General features: G+C 42.7%; 1 protein-coding gene across 1 annotated transcript in view; it reads right to left on the bottom strand.

Moving 5' to 3' along the window:
- LOC140476804 (fibrocystin-L-like) overlaps positions 1 to 27342 on the bottom strand; it is a 233128-nt gene that overhangs the window by 107607 nt on the left and 98179 nt on the right. The window contains exons 38-45 of the mRNA XM_072569598.1: positions 16156 to 17143; positions 12763 to 13011; positions 11553 to 11702; positions 8076 to 8250; positions 5953 to 6109; positions 5084 to 5240; positions 1377 to 1456; positions 124 to 253 (exon numbers count right to left, since the gene is read on the bottom strand). Of these exons, the coding sequence (XP_072425699.1) occupies positions 124 to 253; positions 1377 to 1456; positions 5084 to 5240; positions 5953 to 6109; positions 8076 to 8250; positions 11553 to 11702; positions 12763 to 13011; positions 16156 to 17143 (2086 nt within the window). The remainder of the gene's footprint in view (positions 1 to 123; positions 254 to 1376; positions 1457 to 5083; positions 5241 to 5952; positions 6110 to 8075; positions 8251 to 11552; positions 11703 to 12762; positions 13012 to 16155; positions 17144 to 27342) is intronic.

Raw genomic sequence — 27342 nt, 5'->3', positions numbered from 1 at the left:
AAGTTTGAAGGGCCAAGTGGTCTAGTTATGCTTGTATTTATGTTCTTAAAAATGCTACATAAATGCACGTTTTTGTCTTTTGATGTTTATTTTGGGAACTTCAATTTGCACCCAAAGACTTACCATGAAGGTCCAGGGTTCCCTCTCGAACAGCCAGTGTCTTGGCTCCATACAGGGGCAATTCCTTTGCCCGAAGGTGACCATGCAGTGTGATTATTGCCTTGTGCCTGAATGGGGCGGATTCTGTTCCAATCTGGGAAATGGTTGAAAGCTAGTTTAATCAACAAGAACTTTCAATATCCTTTTCTATAAAAGCAAATTTCAACCCTCAGCATCCATCGTGTTATGAAACACCCAGAAAATGAGATTTGTTTCTTTTTCCTCTGTGCTGGAATTGCAAATGATCATTCCCAGCTTTTGGTGGGGGGAGTGAAGGTGAGGGTTATTGTTGGGAATAATCCTCACAGGAAGGGCTGTGTGGGGCATTCATGGCTCTGAGTCTCAGAACGTTTAGCCTCTGATTGGAACAGACATAGAATCAGCAGTTGCTGCCTTTGATTTGTAGTCAAGTGGGGTCTCTGAATGTGGATCTGATCCTGGAAATGATGCATCTGAGATTCAGATCCTTAACATCCCTTTGTCTCTGGCCAGAAACATGCAGCAAAATTAAAAATAATCAAAAGCTTCAGTCACTTCCTTAATGAAACTGTTAATGTGAGATTCAGCATTGTACCCACAAATAACCCTCATTACCAGGTGGGCATCTTGTATCACCTTGTTAATATCTCATTTGTCTAGTAATCCTGTGTTGTGTGGCTTTACACTGGGCTAGAAAGCCAATAGGACACATTAGATGGGTAGGGTTGAAACCTATTGAGCCTTTTGCAACTTTTTGTACAGGTGCAAAGTCAGGGGTAACTGATAACACAAAAACATTAGCTGATGGCCATGGCCAATAAGGACTACTTGGAAGAGGTGAGCTGAAACTGAAGTGTCAGCTGACCAAGAAGAGAGTCCAGACAAAACAGAGGCCAGAGGATGATGTATCTTTTCATTCCACTGTCTTCCTCTGTAGCTAATGTGGAAGAGACCACCATTTCCAGAATGGGACTCCTGAGCATGTGCTTAACCCCCATGGCACATACCACAATTGAGTGAGGCAGAAGACCAACATCACTCTCATGCTGCATATGTTTCTTTCACCAATGAAGTATCGTAGAATCTAAAGCTCAAGAGAAGGCCATCATCTGGTTCTCCACCCCCTTTCTTCAATCTTGTTGTTACTCTTTTCCAAATTCTTGTTCACATTTCTTTTAAATGGTGTATGGTAAGCTTATCCAATTTGTACCCAGAAACAACCTTCTATGTGTTGTTACCTGGAACACTCCTCCATCTGTGATGAGAATGTTTTCTGTTTGAAGCTCAATGTCGGCTTCATCGAACACAAGGGTTCCACCTGTGGACAGAAGGAATGTTGTTTGTTGTTTAACGTTGAGTGTGCTTACAGGAAATGCTGGAGAAATTCAGCAAGTCTGGCAGTCTCTGTAGAGAGAGAAAAACCAAGTTAGGATTTGTGCCCAATATGACTCTTTGGAAGTGAAAGAAAAGTAAAAATGAGATTGATTTTACACTATTGCAAAATATTGGGTTCAGGGTTGGAATAAAAATAGGGAAGATTGGGACAGAATAGAGGATAAGAGAAATAAATGATGAAATGGGGATCGCCATGATTGTATTAAATGCAGTAGCTTGCTGAAGAGGTTGAATTACTCACTCCTGCTCTTGCTAGTTCTGATGTTCCTAAAGGTTGCGGAATGTCATTCCCTGTTATGTTATGTTTTGTTCCATAACATTTTGCCATTTTCAGAGCTATTAGGAAAAAGTAGTGGCATGGTACAAATGGATTAGGTCTTTGACATGGGCCAAACAGACTATTTCTGTAATGTAATGATTCCAAAATGAAGAATTTATACCATTCAGTTAAGGATGCATAGGCTGGAGTCATTTTCTTCAGATTTGACTGGATGAAGGTCTCTAAGATCATCATGGGTGGGCATCAAGATAATTTTGCTCATGTTGGTGAGACCATAATTGAGACCCATTTTAAAAAAGATAGTCGCTCCAAATGGGAATTCATGAGAAATTTATTTACCCAGAGAATGCTGAGAATAAGGAACTGATGATCACAGGGCATGGAGGAGGTAAATAGTGTTGATAACTTTCAGGGATAGCTAGATAAACACATTAGATTGAAATGATTAGAAGGATATGAGATGAAGAGAGAGTGGGAGGAGGTTTGTGTGGAGCATAAAACCCTGCACAGAGGAGCTGAGCTCAATAGTCTGTTTCTGTGCTGTAAAGTCAATGCAATTTCTAGCTCTGTGCTTCTTTGGTGCTACTCATGGGAAACACTAGGTATCCCAGGTTGTTGAATGAGGCAAGAGAGGAAATAGCAAGGCATTTGCAAAAGTTTTCAATTTCTCTCTGGCCACAAACAGTTGCCAAAGGACTAGAGGACAGCCAACATTTCTACCATTATTCAAGGGAGCAAGGGATAACCCAAGAAATTGGAGGCCAGTTAGTTCTAACCTGGGTAATGGGGAAACTATTGGAAACAATTCTGAGGGACAGAATTAATCTGCACTCAGAGAGACAGGGATTAATTTAAAACAGTTAGCGTGGTTTTGTTAAGGGAATGTCATGTCTGACCACTTGATTGAATCTTTTAAAAAAAGTGACCAGGTGCATATATGGAAGTAATATTTAACTGGATCCAGAATTGGCTGAGCAATAGGAGGCATGATGTGGAGCACACAAACCAACAGCCACTTTCAGACAACAAGTCACCAGGACAAAGGACCCGATACCCAGCATGTGCAAAACCAACGTAGTGTACAAAATCCCATGCAAGGACTGCACAAAGCACTACATCGGACAAACAGGAAGACAGCTAACAATCCGTATCCATGAACACCAACTAGTCACAAAACAACACGACCAGCTATCCTTAGTAGCCACACACACAGATGACAAGCAACATGAGTTCGACTGGGACAACACTACTATTATAGGACAAGCCAAACAGAGAACAGCCAGGGAATTCCTAGAGGCATGGCACTCATCCACAGATTCTATCAACAAACACATCGACCTGGACCCAATATATCGGCCACTGCAACGGGCAGCTGGAACTGACAACCGGAAGCGGCAGAGACAAACCACTATAAATGCCGGAGGAAACAACACAGAAGCGCTTCACAGGAGGCTCCCAAGCACTGAGGATGTCACCTAGACAGGGGACAAATTGTCTGCAACACAAATTCCCACCTCGGCAAACAGAACCACAACAATGAGCACCTGAGCTACAAATCTTCTCACAAACTTTGAACAGGTCATAGAGTTCAAAGCAAGAAGATTATACTGGAAATGTAAAAAACACTAGCTAGGCCACAGCTGGAGAATTGTGTGCTGTTCTGAAATCCATATGAGAGGACAGCTGTGATAACACTGGAGAGGGTGCAGAAGAGATTTACCAGGATGTTTCCTGGGCTGGAGAGTTTCAGTTATGAAGAGAGATTAGGTAGACTGAGGTTGTTTTCCTTAGTATACAAACACGAGGCTGGAAGAAGGGTGGCATGGTGGCTCAGCATTTAGCACTGCTGTCTCACAGCACCAGGGACCCAGGTTCGAATCCATCCTCGGGTGACTGTCTGTGTGGAGTTTGCACATTCTCCCCATGTCTGTATGGATATCCTCTGGGTGGTTTTGTTTCCTTCCACAGTTCAAAGATGTGCAGGTGATGCTGGATTGGCCATGTTAAATTGCCCATAATGAGTAGAGATGTGCTGATTCAGTGGGTTAATCCTTGGGAAATGCAGTGGGTCTGGGTGGGATGTTCTTTGGAGCATCAATGTGGACTCAATGGACTGAATGGCCTGCTTCCTCCCTGTAGGGATTTCTATCCTATAAGGCTATGGATCAACTGCTGGAAAGTAGGAATAGGTGGTTGTTTGTGACCAGCGTGGACGCAGTAGGCTGAAGAGCATTTATTGGTACTGTAGGTCTCTTTACATCTATGACTAGCTTCTGGTCTGTACACCACATATCACTACAGTCACTCTTGGAGATACAAATCTACAGGTAAGCACAGGACTAGTGCTTTGATTCATCACCACATGTTGAAAGTGCAAAGTGGAGAGTGAGTTTGGAGCCCTACGTTCTCTCACTCTCGGTTTCCTGTGACTGATAACACAAAGGCAAGCCTACAACCATACATATGAAGCCAGGATGAACAGGAGCTCTCCGGCTGCATCCTGCATCTGATTGAGAATCCTCTCCCTTCAATATCCTGCAGACAGCTGTTGGTTAGACACAGGTTCAACATTCACTCTTAAAAAAAAGTTAAGTTGTCTCAGGTAATAGCACAGCTGCAGGCAATGTTCATGGCTGGTGAGCGGGGGTGGGGGTGGGGTGGGGAATGCCACAGTGGTAATGCTCCTAACTCTGGGCCAGAAGAGTCTGGTTCAAGTCTCACTTATTCCAGAGGTTTGTCATAACATGTCTGAAAATGTTGATTAAAATATCCACATGGACATTGCTTCCATTTCTAGTACGAAAACGTGGTTTAACGTCTTCCGCATTTCCCCTTATGCACACCCCATTCCCCATGTGGGGCCTTCCAACATTTCCACCTTGTAGAGTTCAGTACAAAGCAGAGGATATTTAAGGGCAGTTAAAAATAAAACCAACTATCTCAGTTCTAACAGAACAGAACAAAACAAACCCGTGAGTTCAATTATCTGCAGCTTCCTTCTGGATGTCTTTGGGTTCTTTACATTTGGACTGCTCATTACACTTTTTGCATAGGACCTTCACAAATGGATGAGAATGGAGACTTCAATCCAACAGAAATGATAGGCCAAATGGCCTGTTTCTGTGGTGTAACCATTTCATTAACTTGAGGTGTAAAGGTGAGTCCAATGTGCTAATGCATTGTGTAGCACAGTCTTTCTCAGTATCAGACCTTGCTCCCTGGGCTGTGCAGTGATACTCTGATTCCTTAATGAGGTTTTAGTGCAATTACCTTGAATGACAAGCATCTTCAGGACAGGGGTACTTTGGTCCAGGAGTATAGTCTGCCCTCTGGTGATAACGACAAGTGAGCCTGCCTCAGGAGGTGTGTCACCTCCCCATGTGTAACGTGAGGACCAGACGTCAATGTAGTTGAAATCTGCATTGTCCTGAAACAAAGAACATTCTGGTTGAATACAGACAATTCTAATGGCCCTGTACAGTTTCCTGAAATATTAGGTATACCTTTTTCAAAATCACTTCAATCAGAGCATTTTTTCAGACAAAGTTTATGAATAGAGACTTTGACAGTTCCTATAGGTATCCGACCCCTCAACTTGACAGGTTTACCCAAAGTCAAGTGTAATTTCAGTGTAAATGGAGAAATCGCTTTGTCCTCCACTTTCATCCTTAGCACTGCCCACACATTTTCATATGGGACAAGGTCACTAATTCTGTAGTCAAAGAAAATGTAAAAATAAACACATAAGCGCTTTGAAAGCTCTTCCGGTTCTAATTCTGATGGCACTGGAGAATGGAGACTTGCTACACTTTTTATTGCACTCCTGTACTTGAGTACCCGTGATAATAAAACCTATCTCTAATGCCAGCCATGTCTACCTCTTCAAACCTCAATGTGTGGAGTCTCCAGGGCAATCCTGGAGGGTTGGCAACTCATGTCTCAGTTTGAAGGTTGAATCATCTTCTGCCAAGTATTGATCCCAGACCTGGAACAGAGCCTGGAATTTAGAAAGGTACTACACTGCTATCTAACTGATGTCCCAGTTTCCGATCCCCAGCACCAAAATATCCATCACTTTGCCCCAAGAAGACAAACTCCATCAGCCAGATCTCAAGCCTTGGGAACACACTTTCTCTTACCAGCTTGGCGATGCCATTTCCCCGTACGCTCACGATAACTTTAGTTTGTTGTGATGGAAAATGTGCGCCGGTAACACACACAATGTTGGTTTCATTCACACACTGGATCTCACAGGGAGTTTCAGCTATAATGACATTATTCTCATTTATGTCTGAACTGAGAGGATAAACAAAACATTGTTAGAGAATTATATCTTTCTGGCAAGTCACATTCACCCTTTCTACAACAGAGTTACATTGACATCAGGTATTTGACATTATACACAAATAACATACATTAAAACAGCTTTCCATCCTTTATCCGTTTTGTTTTTATTCATGAAGTGGTATTGTTGATTTTAGAGATACTTTTGGATGCAAACATTTTAATTTTTATTTAAGATTTTTCAACTGTTATGTGGATTTCCTTTAAACAGTCTGTCTGGATCATGAGAACAAAAAAAAGACTGGCTGAGTTGGAATTTCTGCAGATGTTACATTGATATGCAATATTTTTGCTTTGTTTCCAAACCAATGGTGAAAGCATAGGAATTTAGGAATTGTCAGAGGAAAACAGACCAGGAAGAACTTCGTTTATCTTCTCCCAACCAGGTGGTCACTGATGTAATGATAAGTGATTATTCTGCTTCAATTAGTCTATTACACACCCAGACATGAGCTGAGGAGATCTCCAGTTTTGGAACCATAGCTCCAAAGTCACCCATTTTGCCTGAACAAAGCTACAATCACTGTATGTCATGTCTCAAATAATGTACATTATGTACATAGAAATTCTTTCCAAACTTTAAATTTATTGCCTTTGTTCAATAATAGAATTTGAGTGTGACTGGAAAGGCCAACCTTTGTTGTCCTTGAATAGAAATGTTTTAGGTCATTAGAAGTTAGCAATATTGCTGAGAGTCTGGAGTCACTTTTGTCCAGACCAGGTGAGGATAGCAGGTTTCCTTCCCTAAAGAACATTGGTGGACCCTTTGGGTTTCTACAACAATTAATGATTATCATATTGGTCATAACTGCAGCTAAAATGCAGATTTATTAATTGAATTTAAATTGCACTCTATGCTGTTGGGTCTCTGGAGTACTAGTCTAGTTGCATTACCACAACACCATTGCTTCCTCTTTAGTAATCTACCATTAAATTCGCACTGATATCTTAAATTAAACTTGTAGGTGGAGGACACTTGTTCCCTTGTTTGGAGAGTGACATGACTGGCAGTATATTTCTGACCTGTGGTCCGTCATCACTCCAAATTGGAATCTTGAAAAATGAGATGTAATGCTATTAGTCTGACGATACACACTCTGAGGTATCAGGTAGCAAGTTGGAAGTGCACCTCAGTGAGGAATCACTGGATTCTGGGAGGGGTGCCTGAGGCATGGTGACCCTCAGAATAAACTCACCACCAGTCCTCTCTCTCTCTCTCTCACTCTCTCTCTCGCTCTCTCCATCTTTCTAATAAGAGAGCAGCCCCATGATCCTCTGGGACTATCGTGACTTTACCCAGAACTACACAACCATGTTGTCATTTCTGCAAGGTCTGTCCTGTCAATGGGATGGAATGTTTACAAATATAGGGATATCTGCAGCATTATCTGTTGGGTGCTGATTTATTGAGTATGACTATGTTAAGCTTTTGCTGGACTAGTCTGTGGGACAGCTCTCCCAATGTTTGCACAAGTCCTCATATTTTGAGAATGAGGAATTGGCAAAAGCTGTGTTTGCTGTTTTTGTTCAGTGTGTCTACATCATTGTTGGGTGGTCTGACTACTTACATTCCCTTGCTTTGTGGTAGCTTGATAGAAATGAGGATAGATATGCTATGGTTCTAGAGTCACAGATCAGATGAAGTAAGTTAGCAGATGTGTTTTTTGTGACAGATGACAATGCTCATCATTTGGTTAGCTTTTAATTCAAGATAATGATTGAATATAAATATCATTACCTGTAATGGTGGGTTCTGAACCCATGTGCCTGGGTGTTAGCCTGGGGTTATGGATTACCAGTCCACTGATATTACCCCTGCACTTTCACTCCATGCTTATGAGCATTTAATATAAAAATCTGTTTTTAGTAATAATTGGTAGTAGAAGTTACTGCGAGTGTGATGAAGATCTTAACTCACCTGAAACCTGACCCTGTAATGGTCAGTTTGGTGCCTCCCCCAGTTCCTCCTCTCCTGGGGTTAATGGTTGTAATTATGGGGGTCAAAGCTAATTGGTAGGTGAAGCCATTGGACACTTTGATTGAATCATTACCGTTTACAACAGCCACGTCACACACCAGCTCAGGGTCAGTACCTGCGCAAGGAAGTTTTAAAAATGGATAAATTCCCAAGTTTCCAAGGCAGCACCTGGTGGTAACTCTTAAGAGACATTTTCTTTTAAAAATGTATTTGGCTGATCTCCACAATACGATTGGAGGTTTGTTAGGATATTCGGGACCATGATTCAAGCTGAAAGGCCTAGTAGTTTTTATTTGCCATATCTCACCAAACCTGCCTTATTATTTGACATTTCAGCCCTTATGGTGAGAATCACATCTGATTTCCATCACATCTACCCCATACCATTCGTGAAATAACTCATCATGCACAGAGATCCCAGAATTCACCGCATCTCTAGCTTTGGCAACATATTTATAAACCTATTTTGTACATTCAGGCAAGCAATGGCACAGTTTCTGGTATTTGTCCTGGACATGGCAGACAAGAGAATATTGGCATCTAGCATTGCAATCGGTAACCTGGAGGTCCTGTTGAATGGACTGGTACAAACGCGGGGCTTCTTCATCCCCAGCACCAACAATGCAGCCTACGACACCATATTATGTCACCCCGAGGTTTTCACCCAGGTTAAAGAGTGTCAGCCATCTAGAGGAGTGCCCTGTTCTGTAGGAAGAACGTCAATGCCCTTCTCTACTCTGTCAACACAAGTGTCACCATTTCTTTCTGCTACCTCATACTTACTCAGTCTCCTCGATTGGATTTGCCTGTTACCGTCTCATATTCTACTACTCTCACTATTGCCTGTAACATTTCTTCACTGACCTTCACTCCACCGCAATCTGAAATACCACTCACTCTGTGAGCCCTTTGCAATACCTATCCACTCGCTCGTTACATCTCCCATTCTCTGGTCAGCATGGATGGGTTGGACCGAAGGGTCTGTTTCCATGCTGTACATCTCTATGACTCTATAATAATAGATGCACCTTCCACTTTAATCTTCCAGAATATTTGCCACTTTCTTATTTCCAAGAGCAAAACAGCCTAAAGTAAATATGAACATTCAAGACAGGTGGCGTGCTGCCAGTCTTTTGGATATGTCCCCTTTATCAGCAGAAGATCATTATTCTGACTGTCCTGAGCAGTACCTGGACTCATATTGGAGGCTGCCCTTACTGTGCCAGGATACCCTGAGCAAAGGATGCCCTACCCCCATGACTGAACTGATGCCTGCAGACAACTGTAACAAGCTTGCTGGCTTTGTGTTTGTACAAAATGACAAGGAAAGACAGGAGTAATATGATTCTTGTATTCCTGGCTGAGGGGTCAAAACACAAAAAGGGCAGGCAGGCAAGGAACTGCATGGCAGGGATGCTGAGAGTATCCAGGTCGGGTCAAAATGAGTGAGCACTATGACAACAGCAAAGAGCTGTTACAACACGGCAGTGAACCCCTCTGCTAATTAAACCAACACCCAGAAAAGCTCACCTCGCTTCGCCTCATAATCTGTTCAAATATGAGTGACAGAGAACTCCCAAATTCCACTATTTAAAGAAATAACATCAATTTACTATTTAACTAAGAGTGAACATTAAACAACAACCATTCACAACTCTAAGCCCCCCTTTCTCTTAACTGTTCATTATCTGCCTCCAATTCTATAACAATATGCTGTTCCAATAAGACACTTATTAAAATTACATCAGCTTAATTTCAAAACCACACAGCCACTGTCATCTTCTGTGGCTTCACTCTTCTGGCTGCTGAATTCCCTGGGTCATCTTCTTTCTTTTTACTGTGAGTATGTTTCATATAAAAAGGTACCTTTGATAAAGAGTGTTTCCTAATTTCTAGTTTATATCTCAATGGCAGTTATTCTCTCTCTAATTTTCAAATTGTCTGCATTTTTATATCCTCAGCATTGGATTGTCTCATTGGTTTAAAGTTGGCAAAACAATAAATTCAAACATGATTGGGTTTTAGTATCTTGGGGCATAATTCAAACAGATTGGTTAAATTTGAATTGTTGTCAATACAGGAACCAAAACTCAAGTATCCATTTCACAGCCAAATGTTACAGATTTTCAATTTTCTAGTACACTCTGAGGCTGCCGTCTAGTCATATACACAGGTGCTTGTAATCTCTTAGTTCAGAACAGCATTCACTCTCTCTTACACCTTCAACTTCATAACAGTGCCCAGATTGCAGTCTGGTTCAGTCCACAAACTGGGTGTTTTCCCCTGAGCACAAAGTCTTTGCTGTAGCATTATCATAATAATAGCTGATGCAGCCCAAGGTGCAGCTTTGAAGTACATAAACATCTGATGAGTTGATTAGAGGTATGCCATGACAGTTCACAGAGTTTATGGATACCAATGTCCATGGGTGTGGGGTTTGTATGGCTGGTGCCATGGAACTTGTCCAAGATGTTAGTGCTCAGTGTCCAACATAGAGGTCTTTTAAAGCAAGTGATGTGTTAAGCTGACCAAGAACCTACTCTGGCTTCTATGTCATGTTTTCCTGATGGCAAGTTTGTATGATGAGTTGGTAAGATCACAATCCTTGGAGAGTTGGCTGTTAACAAGGTGTTTAACAAGCAATAATGAGTATCAATGAGGAACCCACTGCTGTCTAGTGAGAATCTTGCCATGCTGCTTGAGAAAAGAGTACAAGATGCAACTGGATGATCTTGATGTCAAATTGGGATTGCTGAAAGTTTCACCTAACTCATCTCACTATATTCTGTTAAATTTCTGCCTACTTTTTGATTTTGTTTTCATGTTTTTAATACTTACATTTATTATTTCTAAAAATATTGGAAAAATGAGAGTCAAGAAATCTCCAATAATTTGGAAACATTTCTTCAATATCCAACTGGGTGTCAGATGTTAGGTTGCTGACAGGATGGCCAAGTACAACAATCAATGGCAAGTGTGTGGGGGTGAAGAATTGGAAGTGAGAAGTCATGGGATGAAGGCTCCATTTGTATTTCCAATCATAGTTGGCCACCCTATCATGGAGTCTAAAGGTATGGCGTTGGAAAAGCACAGCAGCCAGGCAATATCCAAGCAACAGGAGAGTCAATGTTTTGGGCATAAGCTCTTCATTAGGAATGAAGAAGGGCTTGTGCCCAAAACATCAACTCTCATGCTCCTTGGATGCTGCCTGACCTGTTGTGCTTTTCTAGCGCCATATTTTTTGACTCTGACTCTCCAGCATCTGCAATCCTCACTTCCTCCCACCCTATCATCGAGATTATTACAGCACCAAAAGGGCCGAAGGAGTGATACAACCCACCTTCTGTGAAAAAGCCTGTTTTTTGTGGTCTGTCTCCTCACTTCACAATAAGAAACCAAATATTGACTGATACTCACCATTATGCAGTGGCACCTGACAGTACAGAGTTCTGGAAGTGGAGGCTGATGGCATCTTCTTGCATTCACCATCACACACAAACACTTTGGACTTTTCTTGGTCGAATCCAATGCCCGTTATTGTTAGCAATGCACCACCACCAAAGCTTCCTGTATATGAGAGGAAACAAAATTAAAACCTAATTAACACTTGTAGGTGCATGATGTAATGTGATTTCAATGTCTTTGAACCTAGGATTCATTTATTGTCATTTTACTTAATTCAAACATTTGGGATAGGTTATGTATTTGGGTTATAAATGGTAGTGTCTGTTCTGAAGTCTGGAGGCATGAATCTTCCTGTCGGAGGAGTTGAGTCTGTTCTTACATATGGCATCATCAGTGTATGTTCATCTTTTCAACAGAGGGCTGTGAAAGCTGGACCATTGAACATTTAAAGCTGTGATAGATGGATTTTTGATCGAGAAGATAATCAGAAGTTAAGGGGTACAGGCAGGAAAGTGAAGTTAAGGCTACAATCAGATCAAACTTGGCTGAGCAAACACTTAGCCTATGGAAGAAATAAGCAGAACGTGAGGCTTCTCTCCTTAGAACAGGGCCATGAAGATGAAATCTAGCACTCTGTCCCAAGAGACATCAGCTAAACTAACAGACTGAGGATCAAAACAACACTCTTGCAGGTCTGTGTCTCTCAGAAATAATTTATACATTAATTAATTAAAATATCTCATTAGTGATTTTTTCTCCATTTTCAGGACATAGGCATTAGTGGCATTTACAACTCATCCCTAAATTTCTCTCAGGGGTAGAGGTACAACTGAGTGATTCATGAGAACAAATCTGAGCACAGTCTGAAGTCAACCATATTGATGAGGAACATGAGTCATGAGTCACCTGTAGGTCCAGACCAGGTAAGGAGGACAGATTTCCTTTTGTAAAGTATGCTGAGGAAGCAGATTGGGTTGTATTCCAACCCAACAGCTTCAAAATCACTTTCACCAAGACAGTTTTATCTGAATAAATTTGTTAAACTGAAAGTTAACTCTCTGATTGCACTGGGACTCAAACCCAGCTTCCATGGGTTATTAGCCCTGGAATAAAACAACTACACTATCCCACCCTTCCACAATGAAACATTTCAATCCAATTATTTTCTTGTCTCCATAAAAGTACCAAAGAAATTTGAAGAAAATTGAAACTCCGTACTTACCTTCAGTTGGAAAGATACTGCTTATATTGAGTTCGTATTGAAAAGACAGATCAGACAATGCGTATCCCCACCTCTCGTGTTTCAGAAAGATAGGGAATGTGCCACCAGCATGATGTCCCACAATGCACTGAACACAACTGTCATTCATCATGGTCACTTTACACAAGACATTGTCTATTGAGACAGTGATGTCAGAGGCAGAAGATCCAAATTGAGACCCAACGATGGTGATTGTTGATTCACTTACACCTAAAAACAGTAGGGAAAGAATTCTGAGAATCTTTAGGCTGTTGATGTATTTCAGGGGATGTGTGTGAGGGAGAAAACAGTGGAATGAAATGCTAATAATGAGATGGAATTGGTTGTTATGAGGTTTGTATGGAGCTTATTCACCAGTGGACTGGATGGCCAGTTTCGGTGGTGCAAATTCTATTTACTTTTTTTGCCAACCATAGAATCCTTCAAGATATTTGCACTTCTCCAAATCTAACCTCTTGCACAGGCAATTGCTTGATAGGACAGAACTCAAATATTGTTAAACAGACACAAAATTTAGGTTTTTCATCAGATACTCATCAGATCTGACAAGCAAGAAACCAAATTTAGAAAAGGAACATCAATTCATACAGAATGAGAACAGGATGCTGATTGATTTGATCATTACTGGCATGGAGTTACAGCATGGCATGTTAACTGTCAATCTTAACTGATTTAACTGAGGCCAGGTGGGTAGACTCCGTTTGGTCAGGCCATTGCCCTGGGAAATGTAGCAGGGACTGGTAGTCTCCATAATCTTTTCCACAATGTTAAAGGTGCAATGTATGAACATATCTTTTTGCCTACAAAGAATAGGTCTTGTATGTGAATACCTATAGCTTCCACCATACACAAATGAATCACATAGGCCAGGTTTAATAATTTGGTTTCCAGTATAATTCCTAGCATAGTCAGGATTATTTGAATAATGTGTAATGTGGTATATGAGTTTCATTGACAACGTGATGCCAAGGATGCAGACTGAACAGCTCATGGGCTCTCAGATCATGTCAAATAACCTGACCCTTTGACTGTTCATAGCAGGCAGTATCTGTGTGAAAGGGACTGTCCATGCTAAAGGGAATCATGATATTGTACAGTATAGAGAAGCCCTTCAGCCCACTGAGTCAAGACCACAAAAAATATACTTATACTAGTCCCACTTTCCTGCATTAGGCCCATTGTCATGAATGGTATGACACTTCAAATGTTCATTCAAATATTTTTAAAAGCCTGTGAGGTGTCCTCCCTCAACTACCCTCCCAGACAATGCATTATATTCCCTCAGCACTCTCTGGGTGAAAAAGGTTTTCCTCAAATCCCCTCTAAATTTCTTGTCTTTTGGTTTAAAATTATGCCCCCTTGTTATTGATACATCAACTAAAGAGAACAACTGCTTTCTGTTCACCCTGTCCATGCCCCTGATAATCTTATACTCCTTAATCATGTCCCTCAACAACCTTCCCTTCTCCAAAGAAAACAATCCAAGTTTATCCAGTTTTCCTTCATAGCTAAAGTGCTCCATCCCAGTTATCTTGGTGAATCTCTGTTGCATCTCTTTCAGTGTAATCACATCCTTCCTATATATGGTGGCCTGGACAAGACACGGTACTCCAGCTGTGGCCTAACCAAAATGTTCTGTAAGCTCCAACCTAACTTCCATGCTCTTATAAACCATGCCGCAACGGATAAAGTTAAATGTCCCTCATAAGTTCTTTATTATAATGTTAACCTGTCTTGCCACTTCAGGGACCTGTGGACAAGCTCCCGAAAAACTGTTTCTCTGAGCTTTCTAGCTTCTGGCCATTCCTTGAGTACTCCCTTTTCTTGTTCCTTCTTCAAAGGTGCATCACCTCATATTTATCAGGGTTATAGTCCATCTGCCACTGATCTAACCATTCTGTTTATAACCTCCTGTAACCCAACACATTATTCCTTACCATCAACCATCTGACCAATCTTGTGTCATTGGTAAATTTACATATTATCTCCGCCTCTACCCCCTGCATTCACACCTACATCACGAAGAATAATGGACCCAGCAGAGATCCCTGTGCTAAGACACTACACACAATTACATAAACAATCTTCGATTGCCACCTTTTTTCTCCTGTCACTGTGTCAATTTTGAATCTAACATGCCAAGTTACCCTTCATCCCGTGAGCTTTTAACTTTTTTTAAAATCAGTTTTCCATGTAGGATTGTGTCAAAGGCCTAGCTGAAATCAATAAAAACTGGGGGTGAGTCAGTGGTTAGCACTGCTGCCTCACTGGCAGGGACACAGGTTCGATGAGACTGTCTGTGTGAAGTTTGCACATTCCCCCCCGTATCTGCGCAGGATTCCTCCGGGTGCTCCGGTTTCCTCCCACAATCCAAAGATTTGCAGATCAGGTGAATTGGCCATACTAAATTTTTCATAGTGTTAGGTGTATTAGGATAGGGAAATGGGTCTGGGTGGGTTACTGTTCGGAGGGTTGGTGTGGACTTGTTGGGCTAAATGGCCTGTTTCCACATTGTAGGGAATCTAATCTCCAGCAACTGCTCTACTCTCATTCAAACACTTGGTCACCTCCTTTAAAAATTTCACTAGATTTGTTAGGCATAACCTCCCTTTGGCAAAGGCACTGTGTGTCCATTTTGAAGTGATCACTCATGTGAAAGAGAATGTTATTGTGAATGAAAGCCTTCCTGGTAAAGTGTGTAATAATGTTAGAGTAAGCGTGGTGTTAAAGCCAGGGCCCACATTCAGGTGAGGGCCTATTTAAAGACAGTGTTTGTGGTACAGTAAGGAATTGGAATTTTTGCCCTTGCCACCCCATAGCTCCAACCAATACCATGTGTGCAAAAGTGTATGTTACTATCGCAACTGAGAGTTGCTGTTGTGTTCCTGGCCCACGAGTTGGTTCAATCAGCTGGATGGTTAGTGTGGATCAGATTGGTGTCAACAGCATCGGGCTTAATCCTATTCTGACTGGAGTAGATTTGAGGCCTGACTTGTTGCCTTGCCCAGTATGGAGATGGTAGTGCTGTGTCAGGCCTGACTGCTGGGATTTGGAGTAGAAGAATTAAAGACAATCTTAACGTGAGGAGTGTTTGTGTTCGAGGGAGAATTCACATCAGGGAGAGAGTTTGTGTGAGAGGGAGTGCTTGTGCTAGTGTGTGTGCTGGGATTAGGTGTGTGTTGATGAAAGAGGGAGTGTTCATGTTAGAACTGTTTGCATTAGGAGTGTTTATTTTAGTTGGAGTGTTAGTGCGAGGGCAAGTGTTGTCGCGAGTTTTAGAAGCATCCTTGATTTTGGGATTAGGGAATTACTTCAGGAACATATCATGGAGATCAAGTTCTAACAACTACTTACCTGTTACTGGAGATACAGCTAGAATTTCTGGAGTCTCTGTTTGGTTGTAGGTAAAGTTAAGGGCAGGATACATTGTAGAACGAACAATAATCTTTACATCGACAATGCCTGGGGGACCAGCGGGAGTGATGCACTTAACTTCACCTGGAGTGACCGAAAGAAGGTGGCATGGAGATCTGTGAACCATCACAATGGTTTCATCCTGGATAAAACCATTTCCTGTTATTAACAATGTGGTACCACCCTGGATACCTCCTGATGCTGGAGAGAGGGAAGCTATGGTAGCACTGGTGATGGGAATCCCTCTTAGTGACAGACCTTTATTCAATGTTAAAACCATGAGTGTGTGTTTGCCAACAGGCACAGGGCCTACTCTGCAGTTCATGCTGCTGTCTGAAACAGCACTTGGAACAAAACTGGCATTTCCTATAAGGACGAAAGCCTTTTCCACACTGTTCCCAAATCCACTGCCGCTTATAGTAAGCTCTGTGTAAACTGTAGTCAGGAGTGTAGAAGACACATTCAGTATGATTGGTGCTGCACTCTCTGTGTAGGAATAGTCACAGGTGCCACTACACACCGCTGGGATGCCATGGACAGAAAGTGTGACAATCCCAGTAAAGGCAATAGAAGCTGAAGAGTCACAGATGACATGTGTGTAGTTTGCAGAAACCAGGGTGCAAAGCACATTGGCTAACTGGACCCTGACAGCATTCAGGTCAGCTCCAAATCCTGACCCAGTGATGGTTACTCTGGTCTTTCCCATTGTGGACCCAACACTGGGGCTAACACCATCAATGTGAGGAAGCAGCACAAAACGACGACTCAATTCATTGGTTACTATATTGATAGCTGTGCCGAGGTTATGGACTGTCACGGACACCAGAGCTGCAATGCCAATATCCATCACTCCCTCAGGATCTATCTGACATAGAAGTTCATTCTCCGTGCTACTTTCAACGACGCATGGATGTATTCCAACTCTCACCTGAAACAGGACAACACATCAGAATGAGAATGTCTGCTGGCCAGCAATCAACTGATTTTATACCTGTAGACATGACACAATACTAGCTACTTGTAATCAGCAATGCTGGTAGTCCAGAGTGGAGAAAAATTTAAAAAGTAGCAGAGACAGAGGGGAAAAGATACTAACTGAGAATAAATATGAAGCATGAAGATTTTTCAATAGCACAACATGACGACAGGACTGAGAACCATTAATGGTACAAACACTTGCATCTGTCCAGCACGTCTGATGTAGAAAAGCATCACAGAGCTGGAACTGAGGAAGCACAACATTCAGAAGGTCCTCTGCAAAAAAAAGTCCCAAATAAAAGTAAAGATGAATGGGAAGAAAGTTGATATCTGGCTAAATATATTCAAATACAAAATAAATTTCAAGGACATTTATACCAGGCACAAGGAAGGAAAATTGTGAGGCAGTGACACAACTGATTCAATCAATAGGTGTGGAGCTCGTGCTGAGTGAGGTAGGCTACTGTGTTACTGCAATTCCAGGTTAAACAATGCAAGTTGATTATTAGTGCTAGCCTAAGGGCTTGGAGACCTGGCGTGGAATAAGATGAGGACAATGTTCCATTATCCTTGCAACTTCTTCGAGGAAGTGACAAACCAAGTAAACTGTGATGAGACCCCTGGTGTTTTGCACAAACTGCTAAGTTGTCAGCCCAGGGTCTGTGTTAGAAGCTTGAAAGCTCAAGACTTGTATTGGAGACTTGGGTGGCAATTGTCCTCTCACTAGAGGTGGTGAGGACAAACAAATTGGGCATTTAACACTATACAAGTGCCAGCTAATGATCATCTTCAATAATAGATATCCTAACCACGGACCCTTAACATTCAATAGTGTTAATATTACTGAATCCCCTACTGTTTACATACTTAGGGTTAGCATTGATGTGAAGCTCAACTGGGCAGGTCAGAGTCTCGGAGTACCTTGGTGAATCATTCTCTTCCTTACTCTCCAAAGACTATCCATATTTAGAAGACACAAGTCAAGCATATAATAGAATATTCCCCACCTATCTGGATGGGTTCAGCTCCAACAACACTCAAGAGGTTTTACATCATCCAGGATAAAGCTGCCCACTATTTTGGCATCACATCCAAATTTATGTGCTCTTTCCACCACTGATGCTCAGCATCGGCAGTGTGTACTATCTACAATTTGCACTGCAGCAATTCACCAACTATCCTTAGACCTAACCTTCCAAACCCATGACCATTTCCATCTAGAAAGACAAGGGCATCAGTGACATGGGAATACCCCCTGCAAGTTCTCATCGAAGTGATTCATCATCCTGACTCGGAAATATACTGCCAATCCTTCAGAGTCACTGGGTCAAAATCTTAGAATTCACTCTCTAAGGGTAGTGTGAGTCAGCATGTTGACTGCAGCAGTTCACTAGCACCTCCTTTACTGCAGCTGGGGACAGGCAATAAATGCTGGCCAGCCAGCAATGATCATGTCTCATGAGTGAGTTCAATAAAAAACTGACTCCGTCGAGATACTCACCTCCTTTCTGCCATAGCAGCAAAAAAAAACTGCATGAGTATGTCCATTGGAGACTTGCATGCCTTTCAAGAAGTTAAGGGCCTAAGTTGTCAATTAAGGTCATTGAAGGGCCCCATTCTGTCACTGGCCCAATTACCAAACAGAAGCCAGGAAGGTGTACACCTGAAGCTGATTGCTCTTAGCTAACTGAGCAGGTTGGAACTGGGAACAAGTTGCTGAGACACAGACACACAGAAAGAGGAAGATAAAGAAAGATTTACTATTGTTCTTGCCAGCAGAAGCTGCCTGTTCTCTGAAGTAAAACACTGAGTTTCAACTTGAAGAAAACCTACAGCAGTTGCTCTAAGCTATGAATTTTAAACTGATACATTAGAGACATTTTGTTACAAATCAGTCATGTTGTACCTTTTACAAACCCATGGAAGCTTCCAGAGAAAGAACATGCTCAGTTGTCTATCAACAAAAAATGACCCTGACCTTCCTGTTGCTTGCCACTTCAACACATGTTCGCTAACCAATGTCTCTGTCTTGGACTTGCTGCAGTGCTCCAGCTCAGTGCAAGCTGGAAGACCAACATCTCATTTTTTCCTTAGGGAACAACTCCAAGGAGACAGGTATCCCATCATCAAGTCACCCTTTGTTTACATGTGTACAGTACATAGGCCTTGACCAGCTCACTCAGAGTCAGTCCCGAGAATGAAGAGACTGTCTGAATCTCCTGTTTGGCCCAAGACTAACAAAGGGCAAAAGTGAGGACTGCAGATGCTGGAAACCAGAGTTTTGATCAGACTGGTGCTGGAAAAGCACAACAGGTCAGGCAGCATTAGAGGAACAGGGAAATCGATGTTTCGGGCAAAAGCCCTTCATCACTGCCTGACCTGCTGTGCTTTTCCAGCACCACTCTGATCTCAACACAAGATTAACAAACCCATTCAAGAATCTCATAATCAATGAGATCCACCTGGCCTCATTCCAATCACTGCATTCTCCCCACACAAAGTCCGGGGATGTAGGCCTGTTCTTTCTCGTAGCTTCTCCTGGGACTTTTCTGCCCAAGTCCAGTTCCTCTGAGTTGGACACAGCTGGTGTGTATAGGACCGTAGTCTGTCTCTTGCACCTGGAGCATCTCAGGAGAGTTTCCTCTTCTTCTTCAGGTGGTAATAGTATCGAGGCTGTATTCATCTCGGACTCTGAGGTTGCTTCAATGCTAGATAAGGAGTCACCCACAGTTTCTGACAGTCTTTCTGGCTGTTTTGTGACCCAGGTACATATTATTCCTGCCCCGTTTGTGAGGTAACAACTTTCAGGTAGTCCATATGTTTGTTGAGGGTTGCCTCACCTACCTAAACGTATGTCACATGACGTGACTGCTTGTTGACCTCGACTCAACCCATACAGGCCCATTTCCATGTTTTAGACACCAAACTGCGTCCCCTGACATAAAGTGTCTGTGTCGCTTAGGCATGTGGCTGGTGTTGGGGTTTCTGCTGCCACTTCACCCTCCACCACAGGTCTGGGAATGTCAGGATTAACCTGGTGTGGAGTCTTCTACCCCTCAGGAACTGTGCTGGAGCAATTCCTGTAGTTGTACGAGGGGCGGTGCTATAATAAAATAGGAACCTGGACAGTTTGGTATCAAATGAAGCTGTAGATAATTTCTTTAAGTCTGCCTTCAATGTTTGAACCGCTCTTGTCGCCGGACCATTGAAATTTAGGAATTACTCAAATTTTTTTGTTGCAAATGATGTCCTGTTGTCCATGATCAATACTTCCAGGAGTCTGTGTAACATGAACAACTTTCGCAGCTTTTCAATCATCATCTTTGAGTTTGCCAAATAAACTCTACGCACTTATTTAACCACTTTGAATGGCCATCCGTAATGACCAGGAACATTGAGCCCACGAAAGGACCAGAACAGTCGATGTGCAACCGAGTCCAAGTTTTACCCAGCCATTTCCACGAATGTAGGGTCACTGCTGGTGGTAATTTTTGCATTTGTTGGCACTCTAGGTATTGCCCCACCAGTGTAGCTATGTCGGCATCCAATCCTGGCCAACAGACATAACATTTTGCAATACCCCTGGATGACCCTGGTGGAGCTCAGCCAGTACCTGCGGTGACCTTTCCTTGGGACAATCACACTTATTCCTCATAGTAATATGCCATCTTCTACAGTGATCTGGTCTCGCCAGGTCCAGAAAGGTTTCAATCTTGGTTGTGATGGCCCTTTTGTTGCCCCCATCACTACCAGCTGTTTTAGTTTTGAGTCCACAGACTGATATTGTCAGCAGTGACTGGAAGAGTGCCCAGAAAATATAAAACCAGAACGGACTCTACCAGGGAGGCCTCATCAGGAGGCAGCTTAAGGCATCTGCATGTGCCACTTGGCCTCCTGAATGATGTTCCAACTTGTAATTGTACACTAAGAATAAAGGCCCACCTTAATTCGACCTTAAGCTATCGGTAGCATGGCCGTGTCCTTTTTAGCTAACCCGAGAAGGGGTTTATGGTCCATCATCCCAAATCCATGTCCATAAAGGTATTGGTGGAACTTTATCACACCGATGGCGGCACGGTGGCACAGTAGTTAGCACTGTTACTTCACAGCACGAGGGATCCAGATTCAATTCCAACCTTGGGCAACTGTCTGTGTGGAGTTTGCACATTCTCCCAGTGTCTGCGTGGGTTTCCACCGGTTTCCTCCCACAGTCTAAAGATGTGCAAGTTAAGTAAATTGGCCAAGCTAAATTGCTCATTGTGTTCAGGGATGTGTAGGTTAGGTGCATTAGTCAGGGGTAAATAGAGGGTGGGGGAATGAGTCTAGGTGAGTTGCTCTTTGGAGGGTCAGTGTGGACTTGTTGGGCCAAAGGGCCTATTTCCACACTGTAGAGATTCTATGATTCAAAGATGACCGGCCAAACTTTCCTTCTCTATCTGGGCATGTTTACATTCAGCATCAGCTGAAGTCCAGGAAACATATGCTATCAGGCAATCCCTCCATTGAACCACCAGTGATCCAACACTACTCCAAAACTGTATGGAGAGGCATTGCACGTGAGCACAACCTTTCACTTGGGATCGTAGTGGACCATCACCTTAGATGACGACAGCTGCTTTTTCACTTCGCTAAAGGCTACTTCTTGACAATGAAACCTTCCAAGCCTGACACCTTTTCAATAGTAGGTATAAGGGAGACCAGGTTATACATGAATTTTCCATAACAATTCACCAATGCAAGGAAAGACCTAAACTCCAACATAAATATGGGAACTGGAGCACTTTTGATCACGTTCACTTTATCTTCCAACAAGTGTAACCCAGTCGTGTCAACTCTGAAACACAAGTAGGTCACTTGGTTTGCCTAGAACATACATTTTCTATTCTAAAGCTTATACCTTCCTGGGAGAAATTTTTAAGGACCATGTCCAAGTTTTCCAAATGCTCCTTATTGGTCTTCCCAGTTAATCGCATGTCATCCAGATAAATGCAACCTGGAGTAGCCTTTGTGAAATGTTCTCCATGGTCCACTGGAAAACGGTGCAGGCTAAAATTGCAGTCTTGTATATTGATACAAACCTTTATGAGTATTAATTTTGGCATTCTTCTGGGACTCTCCATCTAGTCGCAATTGCAGGTATGCATGGCTTGTGTCCAGCGACATGAAAGACAACCCCCTTGCATACAAGACCTCCAGAGGGACTGGGTATTTATCCAACTGCGACAAATGGTTTACCATTTGCTCAAAACCTCACAAATGTGAACTGAATCATTAGGCTTCACTATCACTATGATCAGTGGTACCCATTCTACACACTGCATTGGTTTGTGATCCCTTCACTTTCCAGCCTCCTGATTTCTGCCTCTACTTTTGCTTGTAAGGCAAATGACAACAGGTGGGTCTTGAATTACGGAATTACTTCCTGGTCAATATGTAAGTGGTGTTGGCTCCTTTGATCGTTCTAGACCTTCCTGAAAAACTTTGTGTATTTTTAATTAGGACTTCACTCAGGCAGCCACGTTCTAGTTGAAAAATGTTGAACTCATCAAGATGAATCTTTCCCAACCAATTCTGCCCATCAAGCTTGGGCCCAAGCCTTTTACTACAATCAGTGGCAACTGCACTAATGCTTCTCATTGGAGACTGGAATTGAGGCCATACCCTTAATCCGGAATGGATTCCTGGTATAGGTTCTCTGTCTGGTTGAGGTCTTGGGCAAATTTAAAGTTTGGAGTCCAGAGCGAATCTGGTTAAAGACTGGTTCTGCAACACTGACATAGCTGCGCTGGTATAGACCTCCATGAGAACTGGGCTACCATTTACCCAGACTTTTATTTTGATTAGTACTGATTTGAATGTTGCTAAGCAATTTAACTTTAGATGGACTTTCCAGGGTGTGCATTTTCCTGGAAACCAGCCTATGAGTTCTCTTACTCATAGGCTTCCCTTGCTGTCCTGAGTCCACAGACTGACAGCAACTACAATGGTTTGTTGGCCTGGATCCTGAAGAATATTTCAGCTATTTGGCTAAGGCTCAGCTTTGTTTTGTGGACTTGCTGAGGGCTGGCCTAGGGTATCCTGCTCAGGATAATCTAGAACATAGGACATAGAACAATACAGCACAGAACAGGCCCTTCGGCCCACGATGTTGTGCCGAACATTTGTCCTAGCTTAAGCACCTATCCATGTACCTATCCAATTGCCGCTTAAAGGTCACCAATGATTCTGACTCTGCCACTCCCACAGGCAGCACATTCCATGCCCCCACCACTCTCTGGGTAAAGAACCTACCCCTGACATCCCCCCTATACCTTCCACCCTTCACCTTAAATTTATGTCCCCTTGTAACACTCTGTTGTACCCATGGAAAAAGTCTCTGACTGTCTACTCTATCTATTCCCTTGATCATCTTATAAACCTCTATCAAGTCACCCCTCATCCTTAGCCGTTCCAATGAGAAAAGGCCTAGCACTCTCAACCCATCCTCGTACGACCTATTCTCCATTCCAGGCAACATCCTGGTAAATCTCCTCTGCACCCACTCCAAAGCTTCCACATCTTTCCTAAAATGAGATGACCAGAACTGCACACAGTACTCCACATGTGGCCTTACCAAGGTCCTGTACAGCTGCAACATCACCTCACGACTCTTGAATTCAATCCCTCTGCTAATGAACGCTAATACACCATAGGCCTTCTTACAAGCTCTATCCACCTGAGTGGCAACTTTCAAAGATCTATGAACATTGACCCCAAGATCTCTCTGCTCTTCCACCTTACTAAGAACCCTACCATTAACCCTGTATTCTGCATTCTTATTTGTCCTTCCAAAATGGACAACCTCACACTTGACAGGGTTGAACTCCATCTGCCACTCCTCAGCCTAGCTCTGCATCATATCTAAGTCCCTTTGCAGCTGATAACAGCCGTCCTCACTATCCACAACTCCACCAATCTTCGTATCGTCTGCAAATTTACTGACCCACCCTTCGACTCCCTCTTCCAAGTCATTAATGAAAATTACAAACAGCAGAGGACCCAGAACTGATCCCTGCGGAATTCCACTTGTAACTGGGCTCCAGGCTGAATATTTACCATCTACCACCACTCTCTGACTTCGACCGGTTAGCCAGTTCTCTATCCAACTGGTCAAATTTCCCACTATCCCATGCCTCCTGACTTTCCGCATAAGCCTACCATGGGGAACCTTATCAAATGCCTTACTAAAATCCATATACACTACATCCACTACTCTACCCTCATCCACATTCTTAGTCACCTCCTCAAAGAATTCAATAAGACTTGTAAGGCAAGACCTACCCCTCACAAATCCATGCTGGCTGTCCCTAATCAAGCAGTGTCTTTCCAGATACTCATAAATCCTATCCCTCAGTACCCTTTCCATTACTTTGCCTACCACCGAAGTAAGACTAACTGGCCTGTAATTCCTGGAGTTATCCCTATTCCCTTTTTTGAACAGGAGCACAATATTTGCCATTCTCCAGTCCCCTGGTACCACCCCTGTTGACAGTGAAGACGAAAAGATCATTGCCAACGGCTCTGCAATTTCCTCTCTTGCTTCCCACATAATCCTAGGATATATCCAGTCAGGCCCGGGGTCTTGTCTATCCTCAAGTTTTTCAAAGTGCCCAACACATCTTCCTTCCTAACAAGTATCTCTGCATGAGGTGCTGCTATTGTCTACACTCAAGTGGTGTTCCTCAAGCTCAGTCAGACAGGTGAGGGTGTCCACTTCTATTGGGATGCCCTGTAGCTCTCATGGTCACCTGCTGCATTTTCTAATGCCAAAGCCAGTTGTAGTACCTGTTGAAGTCCAGTTGGGCTTTCGCTAGTACTTTTGCATGGTTATGTCATTAATCCCACATACCAAACGGTGTCTCACAACTCATTCAGGGTTAACCCAAAATCACACCCCTCTGTCCGTCACCTTAACTTCATCAAAAATCCTGGTACGGATTCCTTTGATTCTTGAACTGCCGAATAAAACTGATAGTATTTCAGAATTAGGGGAGGCTTGGGATCATAATATTCTTTAGCTAAATCCGTCAACTCTAGAGGTTTTAGTATTTGGTGCCTCAGGGAAAGTTAAGCTTCTAACAATCAAAAAAAAAGCTGCAGGTCCGCAAACACAATCAGAAGAATTACTCTTTGCTTTTCATCTGCCCCATTGTCATTTACCTGGAAATAAATGATGCATTTTTTTCCACATGCTGGGCCCAGTTTTCAATGGCAGGATCAAACAAGTCAAGCTTCATGAATAAAGGCATGGTACCAGAAATGCTTACCCCAACTCAAAGACGACGGTTGCGAGCAAATTATCTTTGAGTGTCCTGTTTTCTCTTGTTGCTACTGTAATAACTCCAAACAGGCAGGTTTGCCGATAGTGAGTCACCCTCTATTTATATTTACATGTTAAGCAGGCCCTGGCCAGCTAGTTCAGAGCCAGTCCCTAGAATTAAGAGATTCCCTGAACCTCCTGTTTGTTTTCTTTTTTCTTTCTTTTTCTGTTTTATTTTTGTTCCCCTACACTACCGCCATATAGCAATAGTGCTTATTTTGCCCCTGTCCACAAGTTGTGTGTCTAAAAATATTATGTGTAAGATAATTTTATTTAACATTTTCCACCACCAGGAAAAACACCCAAGGGACCAGAAACCATGCCAGGCAGAACTCGGTAGGAGCAATGCTTATGTGAAAGAAAAAGTGAAGGAGAGGGGAGGGTAGAGATCAAATCAAAATAGAGTTGGAGGGGAAATAAAGCACTCCACCTCCTGTAGCACCCTCCTCTCCCGAAAAGCATCAAGTGTGTAATCTCCTGTTTATACGGTTTTTCCCTAAACTACTGTCATACTGCAGTTATTTAACTCTGTCTTGCACCTACACACACACACGCACATGGGTACTGTAGAACATAAGTACTATTGACATACCGTAGAATATGAGTGCTACTGACATACAGCACTAGTGTTTATATTCTACAGCAGCCAGGTTGTGTATGTAGGTGCAAGACAAAGTGAAAACATTAAGTGTAAATAACTTTATTAATATTCCACCAACAAAGAAATCCCCCATGTGGCCAAGGAACTAATGACAAGCAAAGCCCAGAGCGAGCAATGCTGACATGAAACCACACATGAAGTGGACGGTAGGGATTAAATCAAAACAGAATTGGAGGGGGAATCAAACAGTCTGCCCCTGCAGCACCCACCTCTCTCTAAAGGCATCAACAATGTAACATCAACAATGTTTATATCTGTCAGACTTAACAACCCCAATCATGGATCTCATAGTCAATGAGAAACAGCTGGTCCTCATTCCAATCACCACTGGAACCCTGCAATGTTTACGACTCAATATTGAGTTCAATCATTTTAGGGCCTGAGCAAATCTCTGCTATAGGAAGGATGTTGTGAAACTTGAAAGAGTTCAGAATAGATTTATGAGGATGTTGCCAGGGTTAGAGGGTTTGAGGTACACGGAAAGGCTGAATAGACTGGGGCTATTTTCCCTGGAGCGTTGGAGGCAGAGAGGTGACCTTATAAAGGTTTATAAAATCAAGAGGGCATGGATTGGGTGGTTAGCTATAGAGGGTATAGCTTTAAGGTAAGAGGGAGAAAATTTAAAAGGGAACTAAAGGGAAACTTCTTCACACAGACAGTGATACATGTATGGTAATGAGCTGCCAGAAGAAGTGGTGGAAGATGGTACAATTACATCATTTAAAAAGCATCTGGACAGGTATATAAATAGGAAGGGTTTAGAGGGATATGGGGCAAATGCTGGCAAATGGGACTGAATTAATTTAAGATATCTGGTCAACATTGACGAATTGGTCTGAAGGGTCTGTTTCCATTCTCTATAGCTCTATAACTGTTCCCATGTTCTTACTCCAAGCCCCACACATCAGGACTTGTCGTCATATGGGCTGCCTCCATAACCAACCCATTGTCAGCTACTCGTGTCTCCATTCGCAGCTCTTGACCGTTATCCATTCCTTTGTCTTCCCAATTTCTGCTCTCTCTGCTCCCCATCCCCACCTGTTGTTTACTCCTCCCCTTTTCCCTGCCTCTGCTCAGCAGATATACCAAGCTTTTCTCAGCTACAATCAGTTCTAAAGAAAGGTCACTG

Source organism: Chiloscyllium punctatum, chromosome 5, assembly GCF_047496795.1.
Source record: "Chiloscyllium punctatum isolate Juve2018m chromosome 5, sChiPun1.3, whole genome shotgun sequence".
Classification (NCBI taxonomy): Eukaryota; Metazoa; Chordata; class Chondrichthyes; order Orectolobiformes; family Hemiscylliidae; genus Chiloscyllium; species Chiloscyllium punctatum.
The sequence above is the reverse complement of the archived record's forward strand: the minus strand, read 5'-3'. Positions and strand labels throughout refer to the sequence as shown.